Here is an 18,305-nt window from a genome sequence, read left to right on the forward strand (position 1 = left end):
GAACTGATCAGTTGCCTGGAGATCAGTTGTAATAGCGGGAGATCTCCAGCCACCACCTGGAGGTTGGCAACCCTAACTTCACATGGCAGAACAGTGGGGGGTGGAAATAATTTGCCACAGGAGTGCTCCAGTGAGATCTAAAGGCAGCAGTAATGTGATTGCATATGGGTGTTGCCCCTAAAGGAATGCTACTGAATGCTCAGAGGAGAATCCATCGTGTGCACGGGTTACTCCAAGGGGTTCCATGTGCACTAGCAGGTTTCTGGACATGCTGCCATTTTCCCCATGCACGGAAGCAGAAGGAATTTAAATGGACCAGGAAAAGCCTGAGGCCCATTTGGGAAGACAGCAACGGCAGCTGTACTTGCATCAAGAGGCGGGGAGGATGTGCTCTCCACACCAGGGCCTCTAAGGTCAGTTGCTGGATCTAAACCTGGAAGCAAGAGAAGCTGGATCGCTGCAGCCTAAAGACAGAAGGCAAAGTACCGACATCCAGTAAGAGTAGCACGCCAGGGCCATATCCTTAGCTAGGGTTGCCAGCCTCCAGGTACTAGAATGGGTTGCCAATGCCATCCTCCTGCTATTACAACTGATCTCCAGCCAATAGAGTTCAGTTCCCCTGGAGAAAATGGCCGTTTTGGCAATTGGACTCTATGGCATTGAAGTCCCTCCCCTCCCCAAACCCCACCCTCCTCAGGCTCCGCTCCAAAAACTTCCCATCGGTGGTGAAGAGGGACCTGGCAACCCTATCCTTAGCCCAGATGCTTTTAATGTTGTTGTCATGTTCCTGATTTTTTTTTAATTGGCTAGGTTTTAATCATTGTAAATGTTATGGTTTTTTTTTAATGATTTCATCTTGTTTTATTTTGCGCCGCAGCCTCAAGCTGGTCTCTAAAGAGATGGACTGTGCATGTTTTAAATAAATAAATTTAAAGGGTTGATGCTTGGAGGAAGGAACCCCTTTCCTATCCAGAAAAGGGTAAACACCTTGCTCAGGGGCAATCCCTCCTTCACCCACAAACCATGGACTTTTCTTCCTCCAGACGCCCTTTTCCAGTCCCAGTTTGGGCTGAGCCTGCCACCCTCCAAGAATTTGCCCCCGCTGCTTCCCCAAAGGACCACCAGTAGGGTTGCCAACCTCCAGGTGGCACCTGGAGATCTCCTGATATTACATTTGATCTCCAGATGACCAAGATCAGTTCCCCTTTAGAAAATGGCTTCTTTGGAGGGTGGACTCTATGGCATTATACCCTGCTGAGGTCCATCCCCTCCCCAAACCCCACCTTCTCCAGGCTCCACCCCCAAAATCTCCAGGTATTTGCCAGCACAGAGCTGGAAACCCTAACCACCAGGCTGATTTTGAGCTCCTTAGGCTGTTTCCATGCGGGAGCCGCAAACACAACTCTTTCTTGACCTGCAGCTCCATCTGGTGTCAGAGCCTTGCCTCTCTCGCCAATGCCAAATTTCCCATTTTTCACTCCCTTCCAGGAGGCTATGCAGCTGCAGCAACAGAGAGAAGGAATCAGGTTTGTAAAACTACCCCCTCCCCCCAAAAAGGTTTTTTTTAAAGTACCTTCTAGAACAGCTGATGCTGAAAACATGAGAAATGTTTGGTAGCTCTACAGCCGCATCAAAAGGATGTTAAAAGAGCGTTCCGCTGATAAAGGAAACTCACATTTTCACCATTTCATCGGGCAAACTGAGCCTCAAAGGTCTCCAGCTGCAATTTCTGGATTTGGGGCTCATCTGCTTCAGGTTAATCCCTGACGCAACTTCACTTCCGCTAGCAATGGAAGTGCCTTGCATACCAAAATCTACTCAAGCAAGATACTGCAAGCGAGGAGCCAATCCTTATGACAATATTCTAGCCTATATTCTGGGCTGCACATTTTTCTTCTTCCCCAAAGAGAAGCTGACTTCTACAGCCTTCATGAATGATGCACTTACTGGCTTAGTCTGCAAAAAGGATGTTGCTTCTACTGAGCACGGGGAATACTAAAGAACCGTGCAGGGCACCAAAGACCAATGAAAATCCTTTTGCTCCGGCGATTTCACTAGGAATTGACCATACATGTTCTCCCTTTGCAGTCGTCTGAACTGGAAAGAAACCTTTTAAAATCAAAGGCTTGGTTCTCAGGAGTCTGGAGTCTGTGCCCTGAACAAAACAACACCTTTGTGTGGGGCAATGTTTGGAACACATGCAGTCCTGTTTAGATTTCCTCACAGCATCTGGAGAAGTGCTAGCTGTCAGGTCTTGAGATCCTTCAAGATTAGCACAAGGGACTTTCAGGTTCAGCTGGAGAAAAGGGCCAGACATACATGAAGCACCCCCATACTTACAGGGCAATCCTAAGCAGCGTTCTACAACAGACCCACACCTTTCACAGATTTATGATTTCACATATTCGCAGTATGCACTTCAGTCACATGCTGCAGTCTCCAACCTGTTTTTACTCCTATAGAATCACAGAGCTGGAAGGGGCCATAAAGGCCATCTAGTCCAACCCCCCTGCTCAATGCAAGATCAGCCTACAGCATCCCTGACAAGTGTTCGTCCAACTGCTGCTTGGAGACTGCCAGAGAGGGTGAGCTCACCACCTCCCTAGGCAGCCGATTCCGCTGCTGAACTACTCTCACTGTAAATTTTTTTTAAAAAAATCCTAATATCTAGCTGGTATCTGTCCACCCATAATTTAAACCCATTATTGTGAGTCCTATCCTCTGCTGCCAATAGGAACAGCTCCCTGCCCTCCTCTAAGTGACAGCCGTTCAAATACTTCAAGACAGCAATCATGTCCCTGTCAAACTCCTCTTCTCCAGACCGAACATTCCCAAGTCCCTCAGCCAAGTCCACCTGCAAATCTCCAGGTATTTCTGAATCTGGAGTTGGCAACCCTAGGAACAACATGCTAAGTTTCCTGCTGGCCAGTGTCCAACGTAAATCCTCTTGCTACCAACCTCACATTGCCTTGCACATCTACCTGCAGCCTTCAGTCTGGAGCAGGACAACCAGGGTGTAGACTAGAAGGTTCCCAGTTGTAACTCCTGGTGATCCTGACAGTGCCGGCTTCCGCTTGTCCAGCTTCAAAGCTTGCCTACTCACAAGTGGCCTGCGTGTGGACCACACGGATCTCACTGGGTTGCCTGCTCCCTCGCCTGCCCCAGGGAACAGGGACCTGTCCCTTGAAGCTAGGAAAGAGCAGATTATTCCCATCTGTTTGTTTGTGCCGAATCAGGAGAATGGGAATCTGTTATGTGGATACGCCCACAGGAGCAGGCCAGCTTCTACCCAAACAACACACAGACTCTTCCAGAAAAGACACACACATCTTCAAAGCCAAGAGTGCTGCTTGTGTGTTTCTTTTCATTCTGGCTAGCAGTGAAGAACAGGGGCCCTACCGGATGAGACAGACTGGGAGTTGCATGAATAGGGTCTCAGTACCTTTTCTCTCTTCAGACATCAAGCAAGTGGATTTCAGTGAGAAGGAAGTGGAGGATTCAGCCTTGCCCTCCTTCGAGGTTTTTCTGACCTGAAACGAGCTTTGGAGCCAATATTTGTCCTGTTGGGAAACCACATCAGTGTGTGTGTGTGTGTGTGTGTGTGTGTGTGTGTGTGTGTGTGTGTGTGTGTGTGTGAACCATCAAGTCATAGCTGACTTATGGCGACCTCGTAGGGCTTTCAAGGCAAGAGATGTTTGGAGGTGAACCCGGGTTGGTTTCCCCATTCCTCCACATGAAGCCAGCTGGGTGACCTTGGGCTCAACCCCACCTACCTCACAAGGTGTCTGTTGTGGGGATAGGAAGGGAAGGAGATTGTAAGACGGTTTGAGTCTCCTTAAAAGGTAGAGAAAGTCAGCACATAAAAACTAACTCCTCCTCTTCTTCTTCCTCATCTTCCTCCTCCTCCTCCTACTACACCAGTACCCACATCAATATCTGCATTGTTGACCGAAAAAGGCAAACAGCAACACCCCAAGGCCATTTCTAGTCAGGAAAACAGAATTGGGGCAGGGGGGCTCGACCTCCCTTTCCCCGTGCTGCGGTCCTATTAATAATTAGGCCCCTACATGTCTGATATTTGGGAGGGGGGGAAAAGTTGGAAAGTTCCATTCCATATATCCTCTTGTTCAGCCCTTAAAAGTGCTGTTCTAAGCAGAGCACACCCTTCTAAGCATGCATCTCTGTTTAGGATTGCAATGTAAGTCTATATCTGGTTTCCAGTGTTATAACTTTCACTCAATAAGTCTTAAGAACACAGGGTGGCCAATCTCCAGTTGCCTGGAATTACAAATTATCTGCAGGCGACAGAGATCAGATCCCTTGAAAAAGTGGCTTCTTTGGGGGATGGACTCTAAGGCACTATACCCCACTGGGGTCCCTCCCCTCCCCAAACCCCACCCTCCCCAGGCTCCAACCCCCCAAATCTCCAGGAATTTCCCAACCCAAAGTTGGCAATGCTGTACAATAACACACATGGGGACCACAGAAGCACTTGGCTCAGGAAGTGTAAGATTGAAGCCTAATCATCAGTTCCTTAACATCTTACTGACGGATATTATTATAGCTCATTTCCAGACTACAGAGATCAGTTCCCTTGGAGAAAATGGATGCTTTGGAGGGTGGACTCTATGGCATTGCACCCCACTGAGGTCCCCGTCCTCCCCAGGCTCCACCCACAAATCTCCAGGAGTTCCCCAGCCTGGATCTAGCAACTTTACCCCTCACCCCCACTGGTGGCCGATGGGGAACTTGGCAACCCTACTGATGGATGAGGGCTAAACAATACCAGGCCTTCTTTCTCATTCTCCAGATAGATAGCTTCTAGGCAGAAAGCCAGGCTAGAGGGAATCTTCAGTGGCTTTGTCATTTCTAGCCCTAAATGTTACCTCACAGCCAATGGATTCTTCCAAGCTTCTTCCCCACTTCCCTCATAACTACCTCAGTGGCTTCATCATTTCTAGCCCTAAATGTTACCTCACAGCCAATGGAGTCTTCCAAGCTTCTTCCCCACTTCCCTCATGACTACCATAACTCCTAAGATTAGGCGACACTCATCCACTGCCTGGCAATGAGATTGATGCTCCTTGGATGGCATCTGCTGCAGGGGGTGATGCTAGACCTTTGCTGTCATGGTGACAAAGTTAAAGGTGATTAGCTCCCATAAAAAAGGTGGGCCACAGCACATCCTGAGGCTAGCTCATGTCCGTCTGCACACTTTGCGCAGCATGGACTGAAACAGAAAAATGCTTCACCTCCTGGAGAAATCTTGTCTGCTTTACTCTATTTGCTATAAATCCAGGATTGCCCTGAGTGAGAATCATTAGACCAATACGGAAAGAAAAGAGGGAGATCCTCGAATTCCCTCTTTGTTTCTTGGCAGTTTGGCAAGAAGAAAGCCTTTCCCAAACCCAGAAGGAAGAACAGTTCACAACCTAAAAGTAAAGAGGGTTCCCTACAGTCCTCCCTGATAGACTTGGGAATTTAACAAACCAAGATTATGTCTCATGGGATTTGTGTGTCTGTAAAGCTAAAAGGGTCAGCATGGTTAGTATTCGGATGGGAGACCACCAAGGAATTCCAGGGTTGCTAAGCAGAGGAAAGCGATGGCAACTAACCTCTGTTAGTCTCTTGCCTTGAAAACCCTACAGGGTCACCATAAGTCAGTGGCGATTTGATGGCGCTTTACACACACAAAGTGCCATCAGGTCGCAGCCAACTTATGGTATCCTCATAACTTAGGGTTCTCAAAACAAGTGATTAAGCAGAAGTGGTTTGCCATCGCCTTCCTCTACAGAGTCTTCCTTGTAGGTCTCCCATCCAAGTACCAACCCTGTTTAGCTTCTGAGCTCTGATGAGATCGAGTTATACTGTACTATTCCACATCCTCCATGGGATTCACTTCTGAGAAAACATGCTTAACACTAGGCTGATTTCTAAATAAATAAATAAATTTTATTTGTGGCTAATGCCAGATAAAAAAGATAAAACATAAACTTTTTTATAAAATAAACAATTTCTAAATAGATTATGGAATGCTAGCTATCGTTCCTTTCACCCACTAATGTGCAGGGGATAAGAATGGGATGGGGTTGGGAACTATTGTAAAAAACAAAAAAACCCAATGGAGGACATGACCAATAATGACATCTTCAAAATATAAATTAATTGTTCCACATAAGAAAAAAATTCCAAAAAAAAATCACCAAGTTACAAAAGAAGTGAAGGGTCTTGCTCAAATTCCCAAGCCACAGCTATACCCCACCAATGTGAAATGGGATCAACCCCAATAGCTTCCTCCAAGGAACCCTGAGCACCATAGTATCACGATGGCACTTGAAAGGCCTTTATTATTTCCAGATCCTTTGTCAAACTGTAACCCTTAGGACTCCTTGCTAAGAAATTATGAGAACTGACAAGTTTGAATAAAGAACCTTGACCCTTGTGAAGCCATGAGCAGGGTCTGAGATCTTGCCCCATTGCCTAAAGTCTTCCAGAGCCCAGTTTCACATGACAATTTCATGAAAGACGGCATCCGAACTGGACCTTGACTTTAAGGAAGCAAACTGCACGCACTGTAAACACCAGAATGCGCCTGGATAGCTTCCCAGTTTGGTCCTTTGCCTTTGCGCAAAGAGTAATGAGTAGTCCAGCCCTGCAGGTGTGCATCATCAGTTCTGTCCCGCCAATGGAAGAGAAATAAAACATTACGACAAAACAGCCTGACTGAAGAAAGGTGGCTCTTACCTGGTCCCGGATCCTCTCCTGCTGACCTCGGATCGCCAGGGCGTGCTGGGGGTACTTGCTCTTCAAGTGATCCATGAATGCGTCCCGCTTCCGTTCCATCTCAGACTTCTGGAGCCCGGTGAGGGCTTCCAGGCTCTGAGCCGCAATTACAGTGTGCCGGCGTTCGGAGGTGTGCACCAGCCCTACATTGGAGAAGCGGCGGGTGCCGTTGCCCAAGGTCCGGTATTCCCGTGGATATTCTGCATCGTCTGCCGAGATCATGTGGGCGCTAGTCCTCTCGGGATCTACATGGAATTGTGAGGGAGGAAGAAAAGCAGAGGGGAGTCAGGGCACCTTTCGCTTGGCCTCATGATGGGAGGATGGGGAATTTCAGATGTAAAGAAGGGAGTGGAGGAATATTTTCCAAAAAGGGGAGAGGTAGAGGAAGAATAAGTCAATCATGGGTTATTAGAGAGGGCCCATCAGGCTTTACGACTGAGTGGTTATCCTTTTTTGTGGGGATGATCCTTCACGTGAATTTGGCAATACCAAATTTCTCTCCCTGAGGGAATCAAGCTTTTATGAGTCCCTTCTCTTCTCCAGTAATCAGCCTCCAAACTGGTTAGGGTTGCCAGGACCCCCTTCATCACCCGAGGGAGATTTTTGGGGGTAGCCTGAAGAGGGCGGGGTTTGGGGAGGGGAGTCCAATTGCCAAAGAGGCCATTTTTCTCCAGGTGAACTGATCTCTATCGGCTGAATATCAGTTGTAATAGCAGGAGATCTCCAGCTACTACCTGGCAGTTGGCAACCCTAAAACTGGATCATACCCTTAAAGGGAAAGTAGTCAAATTTCAGGCTTTGGAGAAGGGTGGCCTAGACAGGTGAGAGGCATTACAATCACTTTTGGTTCCAAAGTGATTTCTGGGGGTGGGGAGATGCAGAAGGGGAAAGGGTGTGGGGCAGAAAAGGCCATCATCCCTGGAGAAAGACAAGACATGAACATATCAAGACAAGGAGTGAGGGTTGCTAGTGGGGACCACAGAGACATCAAAGGAGCAAAACAAAATCAAAATTTAAAAGTCGAGAGACCTCAAATGGGGGTTGATGGCCAAGGTGTCCCCTCTCAAGCAGAGGCAGATGGAAGGACAAAGACAGACAGATGTTCTGAAACAGCTAATATAGAAATAAAAGAACAGAAAGGAAAAAAAAAACAAAGTGCTCACGGTTCATCAGGGAGGGTTTTTTTTGCATGGAATTCCACTTGGAAGCTTAGCAATGGCCAGCATCGTTCAAAAGAGGTGGCTGCCCATTTCAGTGTCTGCCCCAAGAAAAGGAAGCACGGACAAGCTTCAAAAAGCTCTGTGCCCAGGCAGACATCTTGACTCATCCACAAAACCGACCAAAATATCTCACATCTAGCAAAGTGCAAAGCCATCACTGTACACTGTTGAGATTCCCTCACCTAGATCCATTCATGACCCCTGAACAGAAGCTCCTTCCATGACAGCCGTACCTGTATAGATACCCTAATGCTGTAATGTCTGGGATGCCGAGGCATCGGGTTGGACCTAGCCAGCTTTTCCACTCAATCTCACCCAATCCCCCTCCTTACTACAGTTCCTGTCCAACATGGCTTTTGTCCATGGAGATCCTTTGGACCCCAAAGCGTGCATGATACAATGGCAGAACAACAGAATACCCTCAGCCATATCAGAATTGGGTGCCGCTATTACTCCGTCCTGAAGCTGCTTTCTACGTTATCGCAAAGAGCGCTCCACCAGCACTGCACAACTACAGCAAAAAGTCCTCTGGCGGGAAAACTGTGACTTCACATTGGCTCAGGAACTTGGTAAAGATTTTGGACAGGTTCACACATTAGACTGTGGCATCCTACTCGACATGTTAGTGCCAAATGGATGAAAAGAACCGAGTTTGGGTGACAACAGGTTACGGGAATGCTCTGCCTGGGATCGGATTGACAAGGCAGATCACATGCAGGTCATTTAGATGAGGAGGAGGAGAAGAAGGAGAAGGAGGGGAAGGAGAAGGAGGATGAGAAAAAGAAGAATTGGTTCTTATATCCTGCTTTTCTCTACCTTTAAGGAGTCTCAGAGCGGCTTACAATCATCTTCCCTTCCCCTCCCCGCAACAAGCACCTTGGGCACTTTCACACATGCCGAATAATGCTCTTTTAATCCACTTTCAAATCCACTTGCAAACAATCATTAAAGTACATTGAAAGTGGATTGAAAGCGCATTATTCAGGATGTATGAAAGCGCCCCTTGTGAGGGGTGGGCTGGGAGAGTTCGGAGAGAACTGTGACTGGCACCCAGCAGGCTTCATGTGTAGAAGCGGGGAAATCAAACCTGGTTCTCCGGATTAGAGTCTGCTGCTTTTGACCACACCATGCTGGCTCTCTGAATGAGAGAACTGACCAGAGCCACTTGGTAGGAGGACCGATAATTAGCTTAGAGAAAGTAAAGACAGAAAGGTGCGCTGGAATGAGTCAGGTCACTAGTTCATTTAACCCAGTACTGTCTACTCCGGTTGGGCAGCAGTTCTACAAGGTCTTTCCCAACACGCATGACTTGATGTCTTTTACTAGAGACTCCTGGACAGAAGTGTATGCGTGCAAAGCAGATGCTAAACTAATGAGCTGCGTGCCCTGAATGATAACTTTAATTCATTATTCGCGCATGCATGCAGTCCAGAGATTTGTAACCAAAGAACTGGCTGCTTACTTTGAATCAATATGAATTTGCCCAGAAGGCTCTTAAGCAGAAAGATGGGGTGAACATGTTTTAAACAAATTCTTCTGCCTTTTCTGCCCCTTCTGCTCCATGGCCAGCGAAACCCTGCCTCTCCAAGCTCCTTGTGGTTCCTTCCCATCAACCAGGCATAGCCCCAAAGACTGATTCCCAGCCCACCATTCCCTCTGCTTCCTTCATGCCTCTCACTAGGGTTGCCAGCTCTTGGTCGGGAACACCTGAAGATTTTGAGGGGTGGAGCCTGAGGAGAGCGGGGACTTCAATGAAGAAGAAGAAGAAGAGTTGGTTTTTATATGCCGACTTACAAACCGGCTTACAATTGCCTTCCCTTCCCCTCCCCACAACAGACACCCTGTGAGGTAGGGTGAGGCTAAGAGAACTGTGACTTGCCCAAGGTCACCCAGCTGGCTTTGTGTGTGTAGTAGTGGGGAAACAAATCCAGTTCACCAGATTAGCCTCCACCGCTCATGTGGAGGAGTGGGGAATCAAACCTGGCTCTCCAGATCAGAGTCCACCGCTCCAAACCACCGCTCTTAACCACTGCACCACGCCGGGAGATCTCCAGGCCCCACCTGGAGGCTGGCAACCCTAGGGCCAGGGTATCTTGCTGGGGGTGACAAAATACCTCGAAGTGGTCCTAACCCTGATCACAGAGCCAGCGGACCGCTACTGATCACCAGCAAGCGTGATTCTTGTGCCTAGACTTGAAATGCCCTGCAAACGACCACATGGTTTTCAAAGGGTTCAGTGTGGACACCAAAACCCGCAAGTCCCACTTCTGAGGTTGTGGATTCCACCTCCCCAACGTGTCCCAGCTGCGAGATCAGCCACACCGAGACAGCCGTTTTGTGATAATAGAGTGCTTCAGCTGGGGTTGTAATAAGCGGTGGAGTGTAAGGACGGCTTCAAAGATCGGCAAAGGAAAGACAAGCATTTTCCGCCATAAAAATACTTTATGGGATCTTGTTATGTGGAAAGAGGAGGGGGAGAAACGAGTACCGAGAAAAATTAAAGAGAGGTTTAACAAGGCAGTAAAAAATGAAGCCTATCGGCGAGGCTGTGCTCTCCGCTTGATAAAAACGCCACTGTTTTAGAGAAAGCACCTTCCTGCCACCTGCTTTTCCTTTTGAAACATTCCTCACAAGATCCAGGAAGAAAAGTAACCGTCAGGGATGCAGGCAGGTGTTACACCTGCCCCACGGCAAAGTTAAACGTGGCCAAGCAATTTGCTAAGAGTTGGCAACCATCTTCAATCTACCTGGATACCCTGAAGAACGGGGTTTGGAAAATGCAGTTTAGGCTGGCTTTCGGCAGCTTTGGCTCCAGAAAAAACCATTTATCTCAATCCAAAAAACACACGGGTCCCCAAAGTGATTCTCTAAACCAGAAGCCCCTGCTGGAGCTCAGATTCTGGACCCGAAACCCTGTGAGCAACCCTGTGGTTCTCCAGATCAGACTCCAACGCTCCAAACCACAGCACTTAACCACTACACCACGCTGTAAAAAAATTATGGTTTTCAGTTCTGTTGCTGCACAACTGTGGAAGAACACAACACAGAAGTCCATTTTCTCCAGGGGAACTGATCTCTGTCACCTGGGGATCAGCTGTAATACCGGAAGGTCTCCAGCCACCATCTGGAGGGTGGCAACCCTAGTAGGACCACATAGAGGAAACAAGATTAGTGATAAACAGCTGTATTGCAATAGTGGGCCAAGAACATCTTCATACTTTCTAAAGTGTACTTCTTTTCCTAAAATGTGCATTATGTTCCATTGGGCCCCAGAAGTCTATGCATGGCTAATGATTCCCAAACAGAACTGCTAGCAAGTACCCAAAAATTAATTAAATAATTAAATAACAGAAGGCTGATGTTGTCAAACTCAGCTTGGGAAATTCCTAGAAATTTGGGAGCAAGGCCTGGGGAGTGGGAGGGTGTACATCAGGGATGGGATGTCATAGAGTCTGCCCTCTGAAGCCGCCATTTTCTCCAGGTAGGGATGCCAGGCTCCTGGTGGGACCTGGGGGTCCCCCCCTTAGAGTTGCCAGGTGCCCGGTGGTGCCGGGCAAACCCCTGGCAATTCGCCCCTCTGCCGCCGACCACCTGAGAGTCAGCGGGCAAACATGCACGCACACGTACACATCAAGCATATGTCACTTCATAAGAACATAAGAACATAAGAAAGGCCCTGCTGGATCAGACCAAGGCCCATCAAGTCCAGCAGTCTGTTCACACAGTGGCCAACCAGGGGCCTCTAGGAAGCCACAAACAAGACCACTGCAGCAGCACCATCCTGCCTATGTTCCACCGCACCCAAAATAATAGGCATGCTCCTCTGATACTAGAGAGAATAGGTATGCAGCATGACTAGTATCCATTCTAACTAACAGCCATGAATACCCCTCTCCTCCATGAATATGTCCACTCCCTTCTTAAAGCCCTCCAAGCTGGCAGCCATCACCTGTTTACAACCGGAAGTGCCACCTCGCGAGGGGCCTCATATCACTCAAACTCTTTACCGCTTTACCACTCAAACTAAGAGGTATAAGGCCCCTCGCGAGGCGGCACTTCTGGTTGTAAACCGGAAGCGACACGCATGCGCGTCAGCACGCGCACACGCAATCCCAACCTCAACCCCATAACCTCCCACCGGAGGAGAGGGGGGGACCTGACAGCCCTCTCCACTCCCCGGAATTACAGCTCAACTCCAGACTACAGAGATCAATTCCCCTGGAGAAAATGGCTGCTTTGAAGGGTGGACTCTATGGCATTGTACCCCACTGAGGTCCCTGTCCTCCCCAGGCTCCACCCCCAAATTTCCACGAGTTCCCCAACCTCAATCTGGCAATCTTACCCCTCCATCCCCCCCTCCCCAGTCGGCAGCCAGGGGGACCTGGCAACTCTACCCCCAGGGGAACTGATCTTTAATTCCAGGGAAACTCCAGACCCCACCTAGAGGTTGGTAATCCTAAATCCAAAGTCAAAGAAGCCTGTGCACTGTGCCTCTCCTTCTAATAAGCTCCTTCTAATAAGCTTTCTCTACCCAGGTCTCTGTATTTCTGTATGCGTCACTGCTCTGGATTTGCCTTCTTACAACAAGGAGAAACACTTCGAACTGTGGCTCGAGGACAAACACAAACCTCTCTAAGGAATTTCATACGCTAAATGTACCTTTCGCACTCTCTTTGCTTGCAAGAGGGATGTAAGCTTCCAATTTCAATTAAGGAATAAAAACTGCCTCTGGTACCAGAATTTTATAAGATACTGATTCAGGGGCAATTTGCAGTGGGTGTGTGTGTGTCCCTGGGAACAAAGTGGGGGGGGGGTGTCCCTGGGAACAAAGGGAAGCAAAGAATCCTAGAAAATAACCATGTCAGGGTGGGGAGGGGGAGATGGCAAAGAGGGAGAAGATTAAGCAAGGTGATGTGAAAAGAGGCAGAACTACAAGAAAGCCAGGAAACATCCCTGTTGGCACAGAGATTGGAGTTGTATGCAATGATTGTGCCTAAAGAGCAGACACCTGGATGGAATATCCCATTTCAACCTCCCATATCACAATTTGAGAGCCAATGTGGTGTAGTGGTTAAGAGCAGCAGCAGCCGCTAATCTGGAGAACAGGGTTCGATTCCCCACCCCTCCACACGCAGCCTGCTGGGTGATCTTGGGCCAGTCACAGTTCTCTCCGAACTCTCTCAGCCCATGTGGAGGCAGGCAATGGCAAACCACCTCTGAAAGTCTCTTGCCTTGAAAACCCCACGGGGTCACCATTCGTCAGCTGTGAGTTGACAGCACACACACTAAGGTTGCCAACCTCCAGGTGGTGGCTGGAGAGCTCCCGCTATTATAACTGATCTCCAGGCGACAGATAGGGTTGCCAATCTCCAGATACTAACTGGAAACCCCCTGCTATTACAACTGATCTCCAGCCGATAGAGATCAATTCACCTGGAGAAAATGGCCGCTTTGGCAATTGGACTCTATGGCATTGAAGTCCCTTCCCTCTTCAAACCCTCCCCCTCTTCAGGCTCCACCTGGCAACCCTACCACACACACACACATCACAATTCTCTACTGCTGAAGTGGCTCTTGCCATGTGGACTGTGGCTTGCCAGTGGATCCAGAATCTGCCCAGGATGGACGTTTGTGTTTTCCTTTGTTCGCTTTGTGTATTAATTTTATTTTGCTCATTTAAACTGTTTAAAGGAGGTACTGCTGGATCCCTATCAGGGAGGAAAGCAGGGTTAAAATAAAACACATATTCCTCCCTCCCTTGCTTGGGCTTTGTTTTAGGAATTGGGTTGCCAGCTCCGGGTTGGGAAATACCTGGAGATTTTTGGGGTGGAGCCTGAGGAGGGTGGGGTTTGGGGAGGGGAGGGACTTCAATGCCATATTGTCCAATTGCCAAAGTGGCCATTTTCTCCAGGGGAACTGGTCTCTATCGACTGGAGGTCTCAGTTGTAATAGTGGGAGATATCCCTCTTCCCATGACTCTGCTACACCCTGGCGTCAAAGTGTCTTAGAAGGCAAATCAACCAGCCCTTACGTGCTTTATTTAAAACCCGTCTCCAATTAAGACTGGAGACAGATGACAGAAACTGAGCTGAAAGCCGGGCTGCCACCTGTTAAAGCGGGTCAATCACAAGCCACACAGCTATTCATCATGTCCGTGGGGTAAAAGGAGCCGGATATCAAAGGGGTTTGCTGTGCATTGATTCACCTTGCAGTTATTTATTAAACAGGTCATGAAAGCCGAACGGCCAATGTAGCCTCTGGTTGGCTTGTACAGCAATTTCAGCTTTGCAGAGCTGGACTCGCAAACAACGTTTCAACATGCTGTATTATATTTCTACAAACCTGCTGACCTTTCATCTTTCTAAAGCGTGCTTACTGTTGCTCTCTTAGGGTCAAAGCAGACGTGGCCATGGGAGAACCAGCAGGCCTGCTGAATCGATAGAAAAGGGTGTGTTTGCGTTGGGTAGGGAGGGCAAGATTGAAACGGGGGGGGGGGAGAGAGGATCCGAATCCTTTGGCGTTTCTCTCCGTACTCCTGGGTTTTATTTATTTTATTAATCATATCCTGACCCTGATGGACCGATGGTCTGATTCAGTAGAAGGCAGCTTCCTGTGTTCCAATGCACAATTCTGCCCTCACAAAAAATCACCAGTCTCTAGCCAATAAAAGCTTTCTGACTTATTATGAACACAGCGTTCAAAATATGAGCAATCTATAAATGTATGTATGTATGGGTGGGTGGCAGGAAAAAGGATTTTTTAATAGATAGGCTGAATCCACATGAATGTTTTGCTCAGCCTTGGCTTCCAAATTGAAACACCGTAGGGTTTTTTTGTTTGTTTGTTTTGAGTTTCCACAAACCATCAGCCTCCCATCATCCGTTTTCCAGGTTCCCCCTGCTTTACTACAATATTTTTTGGAAGAATGCCGTTAAGCGCATTAGTAAGCTGTCTGGACAAGAAGGTAAGCATTTTCGAAGGTCCCAGTTTTTTGCTATTCCACGTGAGAGCTATTTTGAGTTTTGAAAAAAAAAGATATAAAGGTAATTGCTATTATGCAATAACATGATAACTATCTACCAACACAATACACTAGATTCAATATGAGTTCCCAGTTTGTTTGTTTTTTTTTTTTTTAAAGAAGTCTCTAGCTCTTTTGTTGTGGAGATATAAGGGGAAAGGTGCAGGCAGTTTTAGTCCAGATTGAATGGAATGAAATGGAGAGGGGAAAGTTGCAAGATGGTAGCAGCAGGAAAGAAACTCACTGCATAGCCAACTGTGTTGGTGCTCTACTGCCACTATGGAAAGCAACATGAAGAACCATCACTGTATGGACCCATAACCTTGCCAAGTCTACTTATGGGAGGGCAAAGTAGGATGAGTGTACTTGCAATGCTTAGGGCTGTTTTGCTTGGAAAGAAGGCGGTTAAGGGGAGATATGGTAGAGGTCTACAAAATTATGCATGGTATGGAGAGAGTGGGCAGGGAGAAGCTTTTCTCCCTCTCTCTTAATACTAGAACGCGGGGTCATCTGCTGAAGCTGGAGGGAGACAGATTCAAAACAGATAAAAGGAAGGATTTCTTCACACAACACATAGTTAAATTGTGGAACTCCCTGCCCCATAATATGGTGATAGGTGCCAACTTGGAAGGCTTTAAGAGGGGAGTGGACATGTTTATGGAGGAGAGGGCTATCCATGGTTACTAGTCAAAATGGATACTAATGATGCATACCTATTCTCTCCATTATCAGGTGAGTATTGCCTATTACCTTAGGTGCTGTGGAACACAGGCAGGGTGGTGCTGCTGCAGTCGTCTTGTTTAGGGGCTTCCTAGAGGCCCCTGGTTGGCCACTGTGTGAACAGACTGCTGGACTTGATGGACCTTGGTCTGATCCAGCAGGGCCTTCCTTATGTTCTAATGAGCAGCAAAGTCCCCTTCCCAAACTGCTTTAAATTCCTTAAAAAAGAGGGAGGGGGGAATTCCGTGTAATTCAACGCTGCTCCATGCATCCATTCTCTGATCTAGGTCTGCCCAGGTTTGCACCTTCTGCAAATCAAGGTCTCACTGCACTCACTTTGAGGAGCTTTGCAATCTCCTTTTGTAAAGAGTAGAGAGACAGCTAGTTCCCTTGCAGGGGGTAACCTTATGAGTCTGTTACAAGCAAAGGAAACATCGATAGGAACTCTGTGGCACTCTGAGGCCTGCTAGTCCTGCAGCACCTTAGCAATGAACAACTTGTCAGTCTTTAGGGTGCCGCAGGATTCCAGTTTAGTTCCTTGTTTATTTTCAAGACTCGCGGACGTTGTCCTTTTTTGGGTTGCATAAGGAGAGGGGGAAACTTGCATTGTAAGACAAACAAAATCTTGCACATGAGCAGCTTGTCCAGGCTTGCTGCCAGGTTCCGGGGTGAAGCTGGGGTTGGGGGGAGGGAATCGCTCTTGGCCTCTTGTTCCCCTGTGCCTGCAATGCGTTTTCCTGCCAGTGCTGGGAAAGAGAGAAAAAAACCCATCTCACGAGGCAAGCAGTTTTGTCTAGAGTTATCTACCGTTGGCCCAGCTGGCTCTGAAATTGGCGCCCAGCTGCTCGTGAGAGAAAGAATCGGAAATAGCAGCAACGCTGGCATCCGGGATGGCGAGGGGTGGGTGGGAACGAGCGGCCTCAGAGAGCAGAGCGTCGCCCGACAGGTGGGTGTCTGAGGCACAGGCTGACCGACAGCACCGCAAAGCCAGAGAAGCAAGCAGGAATTTGAATGACAGATGCCAGGGCTAAAACAGGCCAGAAAAGGTTTTTTTGGGTGTCATACCTGGACGCTCTCCTTCTTCCAAAAAGGAAGCACCGCCTTCCCTCTCCAGCCCACATTAGCCTAACTGCTCCAGCCAGTCCGCAGAATGCCAAAGATGGAGCAAACAGCAAGTGGAAACCGCTTGCAGTGCCAACAGACTGGAATGGTTTGGGCAAGGGTGCCAAGACCACAAGGAGGAGGAAGAGGATGAGGAAGAAGAGTTGAATTTTATATGCTGACTTTCTCTACCATTTAAGGGAGAATCATGTGCTTTTTTGACTGCCGTCTTTCCCATGAAAATGGTCTCAGACCAGGTTTGAGAAAAACTGAAACAAAGCAAGCGGGAAACCTGGACAGCAGGTGGTTCGGGGATGACACTGTACCGATGCTGATTCAACCTACCCCTCGCTCCAGTATGGAGGCTAAACTGAGCAAAACTTCCATGTGGAGGCAACTTTTAAAGCCTCTCAAAAACCCTGTTTATTTTTGCTGCAGACTAACACCATCACCCCCTCTGGAATTGTTAACACCGGGTTTGTTTTATTTATTAAATGTCTTTATTTATTAAAGTATTAACACCCTGCCTTGACTCAAGGAGGCTGCGGAGGTGCAAAATGGCCTTTAAGCCTGATCAGGAAGGTGTTGAGGGAACTAGTGGGCGCCTCATTCCATGAACAAGGGAGAAGTGATAAAACCGGGAGAAGGCAAGGAAAGCACTCCTGCTTGCAGAGGAGTTTGTGCAGAAGAGAATGAAAGAGAATACCCAAGATGGATGACCCAGCCAGAGTTCGATGGCTCCATCTTTTCTTTTCTTTTCTTTTTTGTAATTTTGCTTGGAATTAGATCTCCTACAGTGAGAAGTTGACTAATGTTCAATTTCATTTTCCGAACCAAAAGAAGAAAATTGAAACACCGAGTACCTTTCCAAACAGCACCCTTGCTTTTAAAGTAATTAAGAAGAAGAGTTGGTCTTTATATTCCGACTTTCTCTACCTTTTAAGGAGAATCAAACTAGCTTACAGTCTCCTTCCCTTCCTCTCCCCACAACAGACACCTTGTGAAGTAGGTGGGGCTGAGAGAATTCAGAGAGAACTGTGACCAGCCCAAGGTCACCCAGCTGCCTTCAAGTGTAGGAGTGGGGAAACCAACCCGGTTCTCCAGATTAGAGTTCACCACTCATGCAGAGGAATGGGGAAACCAATCTGATTTTCCAGATTAGAGTCCACCACTCCTAGCCACTACACCATGCTGGCTCCCAATTAGGTTGCCCTTGCTAAGCGCATGGTCCAGGCTGGGCTGTCTTGCAATCTCTCCGTGCTCAAGAAGCATGCCAGTGGGGAAGGAATTCAGCCAGAAGGAATTCTGCACAGGGGAGAAGCATGCGCAAGAAAGGGAGAATCAGGTACTTGATCACACCCTGGGGAAAACTGGAAGTGGTCGTTTTTGGTGTGGGTTAGTAAGCAAATGCCCTGACCTTGATAGCCCCAGGCTCTTTAAACCCCCACACGCACACCAGA

General features: G+C 47.9%; 1 protein-coding gene across 7 annotated transcripts in view; it reads right to left on the bottom strand.

The window, feature by feature from the left end:
- Positions 1–18,305, bottom strand: part of SRCIN1 (SRC kinase signaling inhibitor 1) — a 321,558-nt gene that overhangs the window by 167,568 nt on the left and 135,685 nt on the right. For all 7 annotated transcript variants that reach the window (XM_056864754.1, XM_056864749.1, XM_056864750.1 and 4 more), the window contains exon 2: positions 6,745–7,028. In XM_056864754.1, coding sequence (XP_056720732.1) covers positions 6,745–7,005 — 261 coding nt within the window. In that variant the 5' untranslated portion in view covers positions 7,006–7,028. The remainder of the gene's footprint in view (positions 1–6,744; positions 7,029–18,305) is intronic.

This window comes from Euleptes europaea, chromosome 18, assembly GCF_029931775.1.
Source record: "Euleptes europaea isolate rEulEur1 chromosome 18, rEulEur1.hap1, whole genome shotgun sequence".
NCBI classification, from domain to species: domain Eukaryota; kingdom Metazoa; phylum Chordata; class Lepidosauria; order Squamata; family Sphaerodactylidae; genus Euleptes; species Euleptes europaea.